A 15644-nucleotide genomic window follows, 5' to 3' on the forward strand; every position below is an offset into this window, starting at 1 on the left:
ATCTATTGATTTATCTTGATATTTTTTGAATCAGATATTTTACAGAGAAAAATTTTATTTTGACATTTCTTAATTTTAATCTTTCACAATTTCATAGATATTTCAATTTTTATGGGCTTTTTTAAATTATACTTATGATTGCAGAACACGCTCCTAGTTTTCGAAGCACGGTTTTTGTTGTCCTAGTTTTGTTGTTTGACACTCTATATTATTAAAAAAATTAAATTTAATAGATATTTGGCGAGATGAAGATATTCAGATGTTTTCTGTATTCTTTCTATAATTTTAAATTGAAATTATATTTTCAAATGGGTAATCAATTACCTTTAATTTCTGTTTATCTCACTTTCATTTATTTTAAACATTTATGATGATTACATTAAAATTCAAGAAATGAAACTCAATAGAGATGCAATAAGAGAAGATATTTACAAGAGTTCTGTATGTTGTTAATACTTTTTAAACCATTTGAATTCTGTAAGGTTTTACAATTTTTATCATATATTTATTTATAATAAAAATATTGATATTAATCAAATTTACATTTTTTGTTGCTATATTTTTGTATAATTTAAAAAATAGATATACTTATGAAAATATTAAAGTATTTTTTCTAATTATTTATAATCTAGAACAACTTTACGTTTTCTTCCCCTACTATTTGAACAATGGTAGAAAATTAGGAACAACGAAGAAAAAGTTTCTTCTTAAGGTGCGGCACGACATTATAAGTATAATATTAAAAATTATAATAAATGTATAAAATTGTTATAAAATTTTTTTACTTAAAAAGTGTTTAAATAAAACTGTATTGAAATGACAGCAGAAATAGGTTACTCTTTGAAAAAGATAAAAAAAATTTTTAACTTCTGCAATAAAGGTTTTTAAAGAACTACAATAGACTAATATTATAATTTCCGGTGGAAAGTTTGGAAAATATTTTTTTAAACTTAACTTAAACAAAATTGAATGCCAGGCAATGGCTTTAAAGAAGCAATAACGTAAAGAAAAACTATTTACATCAAAAATTAAGTCTACTCCACTATTAAACAAGAACTGTCTCCTTACTTTTAGAAAATGTTTAAAAAAAACTACTGAAATAAACTAACACTATTTATCAGAATTTTTTTTTAAATTTAAAAAAAGAATAGCATAAAAATGTCATGAACATTAAGTTATAACCAATACTATTATAATTACCAGTGTAAAGTTTAAGAATAAGGAAATAAAAAAGTAATTTCTATTTTAACTTAAAACAAAAATGAATCCCAGGCAGTGACTTTAAGGAAGCAACTACGTAAAGACAACTTATTTACATCGAAATTTCTACTCCTCTATTAAATACGAATTTAAAAATAGCGGGGAAAGCAACCACAAATATCATGCTTAATGGAGTATATTTAAGCAGCTTTCTTCTTTAACGGCTTCTCTCCTTCTTTTCATAACATTCTACTACCTCTTCAACCATAGAAAGATAACATTCAAGTCCAGAGCCGCAGCTGTTATAATGTAATTATCAACTAAGGTATGAACTTCATAGGTTGAGCTTAAGTTTTCTTGATTAGAATCAACTAGATAAGGCGATCTTAATTACTTGGATAGTAATAACAATTTTTACCGCTTAATAATTAACTCGTTTACCTCACCTCTAATGATCGCAAAAGGGGGGAATAATTGCAAATATTAAAACAAAACTTAATAAGAGTAGAGGATGTTTACATGCTTTTTGTTTAAGAAACTAACGGGGGGTTAGAGAAATGGAGTACCGACAGCAAATTGGTGCCTAGAGGTTTCATTGGTTGCTGGGCACTAGATTAATGATGTACTTTTAGTAAGCATTCCCTGAGTTATGACTGGGGATTTGAATACAGGACTATAACTTAAAAGGGGTTCATTAAAATACATGAAATTTAATTAAATTGATTGTTTACGTACAAAACTAATATAGGAAGAGATATAAATAATGGAGATTGAAATTAATTTTATTTTATAAATATAGTTTATGTTAGAGCTTATTAAGAACAAAAAAGCCTTCAGGGGCTTCTGGTGGAATAAATGAGGACTTTTTAAAAATATGCACGCCATTAACTTTATCGACAGAATTTATTATTAGAATAACGATAAAACGGGTACAATTTTCTTGTCGAGATATTTAAATTAAATTAAGCATTTAAACGAAAAAGTCGTTATGTAATATTTCCCTGAAACAACCTATTGCTGTTATTTGAAATCATTATTTTAATTGCCTGGATGCTTATTGTATAGTTTTTGCGTAATTTTTTTGGCGTTCTTTGTTTTAATGGTAAAATAAATTAATTACTATTACGGAACTTTGTTAAATGCAATTAGAATTATGTTGTTTCAGGCAATTAGATTTCCTACTGAATTCACTTAATTAAAGAATTTCAAAATATTGCTAGATCAATTAAATTTAAAGACATTGGTATTTTTTAAGACTTTCTTTCAGTCATTTGTCATGGCTGAGCATCGTTATACATTCAAAAAAAAATTGTTATAGTAGTAGTGGGAGTACTTTTTCAGTTATGTCTCTCTAGAGTTGTACAATAAGCTATTGGCGACTGTCCCTAAAGACGATCTGAAGACATATCATCACAATTTTGATTCTCTTCATTGGGGAAAGCTCCCGGAATTCGGTAGCTCGATGACCTCTGCGCAATGTCCAGTACTTTACGGTTGAACAGTTTAACAGGCACCAATACTGCACACCTCTAGTCCCTCTGCAACCTGTTTAAAGTGGTCAGTCACTCACTTACCGCTTCACTGACCTCTGCCATTTTACTGGAAGCCGTATTTTATGAAATGTTCACTGTAGAACCCAAAAACTATTGAATCTTGAAGAAGAACTCGTTATCTTGTTACCACAACAGAGATTGTCTTAAAATACATTCCGGCTCATGCTGAAATAACTGAAAATGAGTTAGACGATAAAATAGCTATAAAGGGTATTGCGTTGGAATTTACGATATAGTGAGTCTTAATTTACATGAAAGCTAAAATACTTAAATTTACTTTGAGAAAAAATTAACTAAAAGTAAAAAAAAAAACTATTCTTTAAATTTAAAAAACACAGAATTCCATTGGTAGCCTAAATGCTCTTAAATTTAAAATTTTTCATATTAGAATAATAGATTAAAACCTATTTCTTAAATAATTCAAATAAAAAAAAACGACATATTTAAAAAAGCAGCATATTCCATTAAAAAAATATTTGATTGCTAACATTCACATTTATTTTTAAAATACCTGCCTCCCAGTCAATTTAGTGGATCCAAAGTAGTTTAGTGGTCCAAAACTGTCGACAATTGCTCATTAGTGTAAGTCAAGTGTGACATTAACTAATGAAATTAAGCGGATCACTACAATAAATGAAATTTTGCACACATCATGCTTTTTGAAAAAGTGAGTAAATAGTGCTTTCTTTCGTATTTCAAATTTGTTATTCTTTTTAAGCTGCAAACATGAAACAAATGTACTCTTGCATTTTATGTAAATTTATTTTTTTATAGGAAATAAATTAATATTTCAAAAGAATATTTTAATCCCTTATGGATTACCACAACTACTTTATGTGGAAACCATATAAATTAAACCCTCAAGTACTTAAAAATTATTTTTGTGAATTAAATTTTCATATTTTTTTTGATCAAAATCCTATTTAACTTTAAAGAAACAAAATGTTTGTTAATTATTATAGTTATCATAAAGAAATTAAAATTAATTTTGGACGTTTTACTTAATACTACTAAATAGACTATAAAGATTAAGCAAATAGTTACAGTTTTTTCCGAATTTACCGAAATTATCATCATGCAAGTAAATTTTATTGAGAATTACGAATTTTGGTACTTAATTGTTTATTATTTAGTCAAGTTTTGAATTCGATATTTAAAAAATATATTTATTAAAATGAATTTTCTTATTTTCTTCGATAAATGATAAAAGATCCTTTTTAACATAAAGGAAAAAAATGCTTGCAAATAAATATTGCTATTATAAAAAAAAATTACGCTTCTTTTTGAACGTTTATATACTTATAGACTACGAAGATTTTACAAATAATTACAGTTTATTAAATGTGCCAAAACTATCATGGTGTACGTAGTTTTAGTGAAAGTTTGGAGTTTTGATACTTCGTTATTCGGTACTTAATTAAGTGTTGAACTGAGTATTTCTGTACATTCAAATTCGATGTTTGAAAAATATATTTTTATTGAATGAATTTTCATATTTTTTTCGATAAATGATGAAAGATCCTTTTTAACATAAGAAAAGAAAAACATTTAATAATTATGATTATTATTAAAACATAACAATTATTTTTAAATATTTATACCTAATAATACTTAATATGCACTAAGGAATCCCCAAATAATTAGCTTTTTTTAAAAAGGCACCGAAACTACCATCGAGTAGTAATTTTAATGGGAGTTTTGAATTTAACTTATTTCATTAAGGGACGTAACAAGGCGTATTATATTTTTAGTTAGCAAGGAAAAAAATTTACTGCTTTATATTAATTTATTTCCATATCCATTTATAAACATTTTTTACCCTTAATATCTTATATTTTAAATAATTATACGTTGAAAACCTCCAGAGATTAATTTTGGAAAAGTTGAGCATTTGTCGTAAAAACCGTCGTCACTTTAAATCATTTAATTATGTTAAAAGTGTGAATTTTTTTTCTAATTCAATTATACTTCTCCACTTTTGATTTCTTATTTTCAAAATGTCTCCCTGTTGGATTTGGCAAGAAAAAAACTTACTGGTTTTTACTTTTTTAATTTCTGAAGTAAATGAAAAATCACTTTTTTCCCCTTCTTTTATATGCAAATATTTAAAAATACATAACAAAAAATGAAAGTTATGCATTTCAGTTTCAAGTGAAATTGTCTAATGCTGCTAAAATGCGTTTCTTGTTTGTTTTTCTTATCAACCAATTCGTACCAATTAATAAACATTTTTTTTAAAACGTTTTAATCGATAAATTTAAAAACAATGCTATAAATAATTGGATAGTATTTATACATTCACAACCATCATTAAACAGCCAACCTAATTTTGAGTTATCTGCTACCGGAGTTCAACTCTGTAGTCTTGTAATTTTAAATCTAACCCAGAAGACAATAAAACTCTTGGATCAAGTAATGGGAGATATTCACCTTCGTTGAGAACTTAAGATGCAATTTAGCCTCATTAACGTTACATGAGGAATAAAACCATGAAAAACTCCCACCATTAGCCCTATGGCAAAGGGGATTCTGACCCATGATCCGTCTACCACAGAGGATATTTCACGCTAGCACTATGGTCGGAGCCATCCATTCGCGGGTTTCGTACCTACCATCTCTTGCTGAGATTTGAGCCCTGACTACGCTATTGGGAGGCGAGAGCTCTCTCTCCCCTGAGCCACTACGGCTCTTTATATGGTATTTGTTATTGCTCAAGATATTTCCTTAATACTGTTTTTTGTAGAATATCCTCAGTGATCCGTGATGGCTCAGGGGATGGAGCGTTAGACTCCCAATGAGGTAAACCTAGCTCGAATCCAAGCAATGACTGTTTGATACGAATTGGACATCCGGCTTGCACAGACCGCAGTGTTGACGTGAAATATCTTCAGTGGTAGACGGATCATGGGTTACAGTCCCCTTGCGTCAGGCTAACCTTGCGAGGTTTTCATGGTTTTTCACTCTATGTAACGTAAATGCAATTTAGTTCCATCAAAAAGACCTCCACGAAGGTAAAATTTTCCGCAANCCGGCTTGCACAGACCGCAGTGTTGACGTGAAATATCCTCTGTGGTAGACGGATCATGAGTTACGCGAGGTTTTCATGGTTTTTCACTCTATGTAACGTAAATGCAATTTAGTTCCATCAAAAAGATCTCCACGAAGGTAAAATTTCCCGCAATTCTTCTGCATTCGGTTCAAAATTACAAGGCTACGAAGTTGAACATTTGCAGTCGTAAAACCATAGAAATTGGGTCTGCTGATCAATGACCGTTCTAAAACAAAATAAAATATCCTCTGTGGTAGACGGATCTTGGGTAACAGTCCCCTTGCTGTCAGACTATTCGTGGGAGTTTTCCATGGTTTTCCTCTCCGTGTAACGTAAATGCGGGTCAGTTCCATAATAGAGTAAGGCAAATTTTTCCCAATACTTGATCCAGGAGTTCCCTTGCAGTCTAGATTAAGTTCAAAATTACAAGGATACAGAGTTGAACATTAGTTTTCATAAACCCAAAATTGAGTCAGATGTCCAATGGTTATAAAATGAAGATTTCAAAATTATTTGTTTCGGTATTGAAATCTAACATAAACGAGAAATATGCTACATATTAATTAGTCCATTTCATTTTAACTGTATTGAAAAAAATTATATTAATTTCTTGTCTCTGTGTAAGTTTATCATGAGAGTTATTGCGTCCTTTTTAAGCAAGGTTTAAACACTTTTGTAAGACTTTTAGAAATGTGAAAGTCTCTAAGAAGAGTTTAATTTTTAATATATTTTATTTAATTCTTTCTTTTTATTGAAAACAAGCTAAACAGAAACCTAAGATTATGATACTATTATGAAATTATATACAGTTTATCTCAAAAATCAATAAGAATTATTTATTTTTAAAGTTGTAGCAATAGTAATCTTATTAGTTTTTCTAAACAGCCAAGTTCATTTGAAGTAATTCGGAAAAACCATTAAGAATTTTAGAAATATTTAAGTTTCATTTAAATCATTGTGACCAAAAGATTTTTCAAGCATTAATATATTTTTTTTAAAAATATTGATACTTTATTGAAAGCAAGCAAATCAAATTCAACAAAGTAAGATATCTAAACATCATATTTATATACAGTTTGCCTCGAAATAATTAGGAATTTTTTTATCTCAGAAGTAAAAAACTTGATACACTTTTTATTAGTTTTTCCATTCAGCCACGAAATAATGTACTTTTGAAGTAATAAGGTAAAGATAAAAGTTGGCTTTGTTTACAAAGCTTACAGTGAGACACCAACTCCATCAGAAATGAAAACATTTTTCGCCTAACAAATGCATAGACCAATCAACAAGAAGCTGACAAAGAAAAACAAAAGTAACCCATTCTTTCTCTTTTGCCTACACATATTAACCATTAAACCTTCCAACGGGGCACTTAACAAAATCCTCAACACCAACAGGAAAAGTAAAGGGAAAGCCAATAGCAAAACAACGTCATCTTTCGTACCATGCATTTTCATATATAAAACAAATCTGGCGAGCTATAGAGAGCTTAGTGAGGAATAAATCGCTAGCCAAATAGCATTTTTCTTACGCCAGACTCTCCGCTATTCCCCAACCTCTTGAGCGGACAAACACACAAAGTAAATGCATTCATCAGCAATTTTACGCCAATGGAAGAATATCAGTGTCTTTCTTGGGCTGAATGTCGTCATGTTTTGCTGATGGAACAGATCGTGTGTCAATGCGCTATGCAGAATGGTTTGTTAATGGAATTTCAGGAAGCAGCTTTGTTGTTAAAATTTGTGGCTTTCTTTGAATACTTGCTGACGCAATCTGAAAGTATCTTCAATTTTGACATTAGAGCAGGAATCTATAAATAACAAAATGGAGAAAGTTAAGAATTATTTATGACAACATGCTAAACGAAACTTCAAGATGCTTTTAAATATTTTAGTTTAAAGATAAAATATTTATTTAAGATTCAACAGGTGATATTTATTTTTGTACCTTATATTCAAACTAAAGTTGCTCAATTTTATTTTGATTATATCCATTTCAATGCTTTATTAAAGTTAAAAGTTATAAAGTTTGTAAGTATTTTTCTTGAGCAATGATAGTTTGGAGAAGCATGAGAAATAAAAATATATAAAGAATGTAAACGTGTTCAAATCAGGTTTTAAAAATAAGTTTAAGAAAAAAAAGTGATTTTTTTTGCAATTTATCTAGCGGAAAGCCTATCTTTTATGTGAGCTAAAAACATTAAGTAATAAGGGTTAATTAGCACTACGTAATAAAACACAAAACTTTAAAGTAATAATTAAAATTTAAAAAAAATATATTTGCTTTTATCGAGTGTAAGCTCATTACCAAGATATAAAACAGCGTGAATAAAACACAAATTAAGTGTATATTATTCACGTTATTTTTATCTTCAGTCTACGCAGCACAAAATATACCATATCTTTTTGGATAAGATCATTGATATAAGCTAATGGCCTTTATCAAAGGGCCAATAATGTAAGTTAAGCCAATGTGTGCATGTGTGTTAAGCAAATTAGTGTAGTTCTAAGCAGAACGGTAACAACCAAATTAGCTATTTTTAAAAAAAGTATTGTTGCCTTTTTCTTAAAAGAAGGATTAACTATAAGAAAATAACTTGATAAATTAAGTTTTTAAATTAACTTCAGAAATAATTAGTTCCATACCGAAATTGATAATATTGATCGCGGTAAACACATAGCCAGCTTATGCCATAATCAAGCAATTGTCTCAGTAAATAAGCAATTCAGTATAGATCTTTTTTTTAATTTTAATTACTGATAACTTCATTTTTATTTAGGTGTGTAACAACACCTAATAAAGCGTAATTCTAAGCAAATAGAGTGCTTTCATATAGCTTACAAAATAATCATTAGTTGACGTTACCCCAACGTGATTCCTGCTGATTTTATTTGTGAAAATGTTCAATAAAAAATAAAAGATAAATAATTATTAAGCCTAAAGTTACGGAGTAGAGATGCTAGTAGACAAACATTAACTAATGTTATAGTCTTTTTTCAAGTGATTTAAAAGAAATTGTTTCTGTAGTTTAGATTGCAACAATGTATAATTCAAGTCTCGTGAATTAATTTTGTTAATTAAAAAAAAATAGTTGAATAAAAAAAAGTTAATTGATATAACAAATAAAAGAAAGTTTTACAAACTTCGTTGTTGATTAAATAGATCTGCAAACTAGCCACAAATGCTGAGGTTACAATTTAAATAATTGAAAAAGCATATTCGCAGATATATGCATATTGAAAAGCAGATGAATGCATATTGATAACCTTTTATATTTAATCAGCAAATGTGCGAAGTGGTGCTGAGAGATAAAGAAATTAACATCACGATATATCACAGAAAAAACGACCTATCGCAATTTTTTTTTATGAATTCCGCATAATTTACTTAAATTATTTTTGCACTGATTCATATTATCGTTGACCATATGATGTTAATTAACACTAATGGTTTCACGGTAATTACGATATTGTTATTCTAAGCGGTATTACAAACGCTATTAAATAATTAACCTTATTGATAAATTCACGATATTGTCAATAATGGATATTATTGTAGTATTCAAAAATTACATTTACTAATTATTATTGCGACATTCAATTTATCAAAACTCATTGTTTTCGATATTCCTCGTCTTCAGAAATATTCACGCCGATGTATCATTATATCATTGCCGATATGTATCATTGCCAATATGTATCATTGCCGATAATAATTGCGGTATTATCATTTTCGATCACGAATTTGTCAGCTTTCTTATCACATGTAATCAGTAGTTTCAACTAATGTGTTGTTTTTTAGCCCGAAATCTTTGATTTTTGAAGCATCAAGTACTATTCAGTTTGTTAAACTAGGAAACGTTTATTTAAGCTTAGAAAATAAGTATGTTATAAGAATTTTTAATAAAATATTTAATAGTTCAAATAAAACTATTTCCTTTTCACAAAACATTGATAAATTCTTTTTAAAATTTATGTTGAATTTTTTTAAATTCCTAAAGCAAATATAAAAGAAAAATTAATGAAAACTTTAAGCACTCGTCTATTTAAAGCCTAATTAAAGTTTTTTAACGAATAAATAATTCTTTATTTGAAATATGACAAAAAATAAAATTTTAAAGTAAGTTTATAATTTGTTAATGGTTGATTTAATTAGCCGATTAATTTACATCCTGAAATTATAGAAAAATGCAAATCTAATCAATGAAGTTTATTAATTAGATTAATCCTGTATCGAAAATGAAATATTATTCTGTTTCTTTCTTAATTAAAATATGTTTATTCGTTTTTTATTTATTCAATTTCAAAGCAATGTTGTCGTTTAGCTTCTAACATTATTTGAATGAATTTCATAAATCCAATTTAATAATGGATTTGAACAAAAGCTTATTTAAGTTATTTAGAAAAAGAATTCTTAAAGTCATTCATCTTCGAATTAAAGCAGCAGTTGTGGTAAATGTAGCATCATAATATTTGAGAAATTTTAATATTTTTTCTTTCCTATTTATTAAACAAACAAGGCATTTTTAATAAGAAAAAAATAATAGGGTATTAAATATTTTACTTGTTTGAAATTATCAAAATTAAAATTCCTTGTTTTATGTTTCTTTAATAATTTGTAGAAAATAGTATAACAAATCTTAATTTCTACTTCAATAAAAGTTGGTAATTGTAATATTCAGTATCTATTTTTTTATGTTTCATTTTAGCTATGGATCAAAACAGTTAATTATTAATATTATCCATAGTTATTCAAATTAGGGCTGAAATAATTTTTAAACAGTTTGTACAACAAAGAATAGATTCATTGTCAGCTTGTAAAACGGACAAAATGGAACATATAGATTTTCAAAACAATTGAGGTATATTTTCGGGACTGCTTATAACAATAGCTTTGATTTTAATTTTCCGTATATAACTTACTATCGATATTTTTTAAACAATTTGATTCAATTTTTCTTGTACGCAATTTGACCATCGGGTTACTTATGATGGTGAATACTCTTTTTTCGAACAAACGATAATTATCGAGAACGATATTATTGCGAGCTACAAACACAACAATAAAAATTGAATATCCTAATGTTATATGTTGTTATGTCCTAATGTTGCGATTATTTTATATTGTAATTATCGAATACAATTACACTTCGATCATTATTAGCAGTAAGAAATTTGGAGTTTGAATATATTATGAGTTTCAATATTTTTTAGTCATATATCAACCGATATATGACTAAATATAGCCAAACGCAACTTTTATCTCATAACAAGTCCTAATAAAAATATGTGTTAGCTTTCATTTAAATTTGAAGGTGGAGAGCATTCTGTAGTCTATTCCTTCAAAATTTGGAATTATACACTAATTCAGTTTTCATTCTAAAATTATTGCAAAATAACCAGACCCAGTCTATCCATCCAATTTACCATAAAGTTTACGGTAAAAAACATTTTTGTCCTTATGGTTTTTAAATCGTTTACATCTAGTATGGTTAAAAAATCGTATAATTAGGTATTCATGTTTTTTTTAACCATTTACAACTTGCATGGTTTCAAAACCGCAAAAAAGAAATTTAGCTGTAGATACATATTGGAGATAATTATAAATTTTATGGTGTTGTCATGTATGAATGAATTAGAAAATCGCATTCTAATAGTCCAGGGTCAGAAATTAGAGAGTGCAAAATACTAGAAATTCTTCATTTTTTGAAATGAATGGAGGAAATATAGTGGTGTTAATGCTGAGACTCGCATGCTCATTTTGTCTGTCATGAGATTGACAGATTAGCTATCTCGACTATAATATGTACCCCTCTGCAAGGAACCAAGTGGCTTCATAAGGTTCTAGTTGAAGCAATAGCAAATTCTGATTGTTTAACCGTATTAGGTGAAATTAGTTCATAAACAGTTTTTCTAACAATTAAGAGTTTAGATAACAAATTATTTACGGTTATTTGACTGTTTTATTTGTATATTTTAAAATAATAATTACATAAATTGTAATTTAACCATTTTTTTCCTGAGACAGTGTACCCTAGCAGTGTTCTAACAGTGTACCCTCAAAATTATGCACGGTTAAAGCCTAAGGAAATGTAATTTTACATACAAAGTTGAAATTTTGATGTACTTCAGTAAAATTTTTGTTTGTTAACTTTTAACTTTACATCAAATGTTTTAAGATACAGTAATTAGTTCGAAAGTTTATGCACTTTTAATTGCCTTACCTCACTAATTTTTCATCACTCATCGCTTTAAATAATACCCATAAATCTTTTTTTCAAGAGAGGAAGTAAAAACTAGTTATCATTTGCAATTTTTATTTTTCGTATTTTTTTCGTTATAACTCGTTTATCCTTTAACTAAGTAACAAAATTTCTAGGATAACTTTTCACGTACAGATCGCATTATCAAGCGGAAATAATGAAAGTGTTTGTTTCATGAACAAAGAATCGAAAATAAAATTTCAAAAAAATAACGGAGTAAAAATAAGTTGCAAAAACTACCTATTAAACTCATTTCATTTTAAAACCACATTTCAACCAAATATGAACATATTTTTTACTAATTATTTTATGCGATTACTATATTAGCACTTTAGAACAAAGCTCAAAAAGCTATGAAAAATTTAAAATATATGAAATATTACAATTATTCATTCTCACAATTCTATAAATTTAAATTTACATAGTCGCTATTTTGTGCGACATTAGTTTATCTAAAAACTTCAAATTTTGTAAACCAACACACAATTAAAAAAAAAGTAAGTCCTATTTATCGGAGCCAAATTGTAAAGATTTACATCTTTATTGACGAACAAATCTTTAACGTATGAAGAAAATCTTTAACATATGGTGCTTAATTTAATTTTCTGATACCTACCATATGTAGGTAAATAATTCTAATAATACCAAATGTAAGTAAGTAATAACATACCCATTCCTTTAAAAATGGATCTTAATATTGTGACTAGTATTGATTGAATGAATATAAACTTGTACATTATTTTCGATTATTTTTTATTTTTTGTTTGTTTTTCTGAAAGAAAAAAAAGCGTCAAAAAGGGTAAGTGAAGTTTTCCTTCATTCTAAATATAATGAACTATTAATTTGGCTTAGTTAACATTTAAAAAGGAAAAAAAAAACATCTTAACTAATTTTTTGAACTCAACTACGTTAAATTGCTACAATATTTAAAAAGAGATACATTTAAAGAAAAAAAAACTTAAGTTAGAATGGCAAGTAGATTTTAGAAGATAAACTACCCACTCCAAAAGAAACCTAAACTGTTCCAATTAGTGTGGGAAAAAAGTGCTCACTAGATGGCGTTGATGTCTTTCAAAAGGTAGAAACGCGGGATTCTAGATCTCACAAGTATTGTGGCTATTGGTCATCCTCATCTCATGGAGTGGGCTGAAACAGATCTGATCAGAAGGAAGCATCTCAACTCGATATGCCTTCTCGTATTGCGTTGATATCTCTCTGGATATTTCTAGGAAAAGGTGGGAGTTATCCTCATTTTAATTGTGCATTTTAATTGCAACAAGTGCGAATAAATTTTAATTCTTGTAAAGAATTAAAGAACATTATAAGATCTCTATTAATGAATTATGAAAAATAAAAAATAATAAATAAAGAAAAAGAAGAAGTGGAATAATAGATACACATAAATTTATTACCAATTTGTTGTTTTAGATGACCCGCTCTAATTAGAGTCCTTAATTTGCTTGTTTATGCATTGTCATAAAATATTTCTGATAAAAAGAATATTAACAAGAAAAAAAATAGACCCCCCCCCTCCTTAATGCTATTAAGTCGTATTTTTTAAATATTTTTGATATTTACGTTAAATTATTGGTGTCATGATATAAAATGAATATTATCAATCATTTAATTGAAAAATTGAGAAATCCTTAGAATATTGCACTTCTCCTTTAAAATCAAGAATCCAAAATTACTAAAGAGTATTATTTATAGTAATTAATCATAATAAATAATACAAACTAATTTCTAAATTTATTAATTGAAAAAATTTGCAATTTTTAATAATGTAATTTTTTTTCTAATTAAGAAAAAAAATGCATTATCCTGAAAAAGATTGATAAGTTAGTGTTATCATAAAACTAAAAGTAACCTTTAAGAAGAACGTAAGTAAATTTTATGGTCTAAAATAATTTTTGTGGAGGAAAGATACATTTTTTTAATCTTCCTTAATTTATCTTCCCTCATTATAATCCTTATTTTTAGAATCATCCCTAAAAACGACTGTCTTCACTCATGGATTAAATAACTAGGTTTCGACAGAAATATTTCAGATGTTTAGCTGAACGAATAAAAGAAAACGCAGTTCGAGTTTTTAATGTGTGTAAAATTCAATAATAATTTATTTTTTTGAACTCATTCCTTTTTTTGAACGCGTTATCTTTTTACAATTTAAGAAAGTTTGCTCCGTAATGTAAATAAGAGATGAAAGAGTAAATGTTGTTTAATTTCCTCATAAAATATCATTATTAAATAAAATTGCATTTTAAACTCATATTTAAATCCACATTTTTTATTTAAACCCATATTTGAGTATCGAACAAATATTTAGCAACGTTGCAGAAAAATTTAGATACGAAAATACCAATTTCTTATGCAGAAAAATCTGAGTTTTGTACTGGCCAATTACCGTTAAAAAAGAAAAAAAACTTTGTATACATAGGAAAACTGATTACTAACAAACATGGCTGTAAAAATAATAGAATTTAATTTTTGTAAATGGTTTTTTGTGACAATTTCAGGTTTATTATATTTTCAACAATATTTTTTTATGAATAATAATCATGCATTCATTTTTGTTCGTGTTTCTTCGAAATAAAATCAATTATTTGGATGAGACAACCAAAATTAAATTACGAAGACAAAAACTTTCTTTTATTTTTATGTAACAGATGAATAATGACAGTCTATGAATAATGATGAACAATTTACTTATTTGCTTAGCACAAATACTTTAACAAAAAATGATTTTTATTTTTATTTAACTATCAGCTGCCATAACTAATTGGACAGCACCAAATATGATTAAATTATATCGATATTATAAAACAAAATAAAATTTAATTAAATTATAATTATAATATCAAAAATAAGCTAATTATCTGGCTAATTTCAAAATAATCTCGTAATTTTTTTTACTAAGCACATTTTTATAATTGAGGTTTAAATCTCGATCGATTTGTCAGCTAAACATTTTCTTCAGAGACCTACGAACTACAACTTTTTTAAATCATGGAAACTAATTTCATCGCGTGTCAGTTTTGTAACAAATGGAATAAAGCTAATCGAAATTAGTAACGTATAATTGATTCCAAGAAATTATTAAATAGTTGTATGTAATTATGAATAATTTCATAATATTATAAAAAACTTAATTGCTAGAGGGAATTATTAAACAATTAAAGATATTTTTACGAAGAACAACAGTATGTATAATTTTAAAAACGATATTTTTTTAACTTTTTTTAAATTTTGTTCAGTACATTTAACAACAATATTCAGCTTGTATTTTCTTAACTTGAGACTTTTTTTAAATCGAAATTCAGATTTTCTTCTTAGTACTTCGATCAAGAAAAGTAAAGCTATGATCAATTTCTAAAATCTAATTTTTTTTGGTTTCTTATTTGATTTTCATATAAATGCTTATACTAACTGATGATGTTAGTGTTTTCAACTATCTTGTGAACTAAAAGCATAAGCTGTGAATCTTTTGATATGAAAAAAAAATCATTATATAATATCTAAGGATAAAAAAACATAACTCTTTATTGAGAAAAAAAAAGTTTCTTCAAAACTACCAGAATAT

The 15644-nt window shown here is 27.2% G+C and overlaps 1 protein-coding gene across 1 annotated transcript in view; it reads left to right on the top strand.

Annotated features, from left to right (window-relative positions):
* The first annotated feature begins 13149 nt into the window (after positions 1 to 13149).
* Positions 13150 to 15644, top strand: part of LOC107440160 (uncharacterized) — a 136653-nt gene continuing 134158 nt past the window's right edge. Inside the window, exon 1 of the mRNA XM_016053000.3 lies at positions 13150 to 13299. Coding sequence (XP_015908486.1) covers positions 13251 to 13299 — 49 coding nt within the window. The 5' untranslated portion in view covers positions 13150 to 13250. The remainder of the gene's footprint in view (positions 13300 to 15644) is intronic.

This window comes from Parasteatoda tepidariorum, chromosome 5 (assembly GCF_043381705.1).
Source record: "Parasteatoda tepidariorum isolate YZ-2023 chromosome 5, CAS_Ptep_4.0, whole genome shotgun sequence".
Lineage (NCBI taxonomy): Eukaryota > Metazoa > Arthropoda > Arachnida > Araneae > Theridiidae > Parasteatoda > Parasteatoda tepidariorum.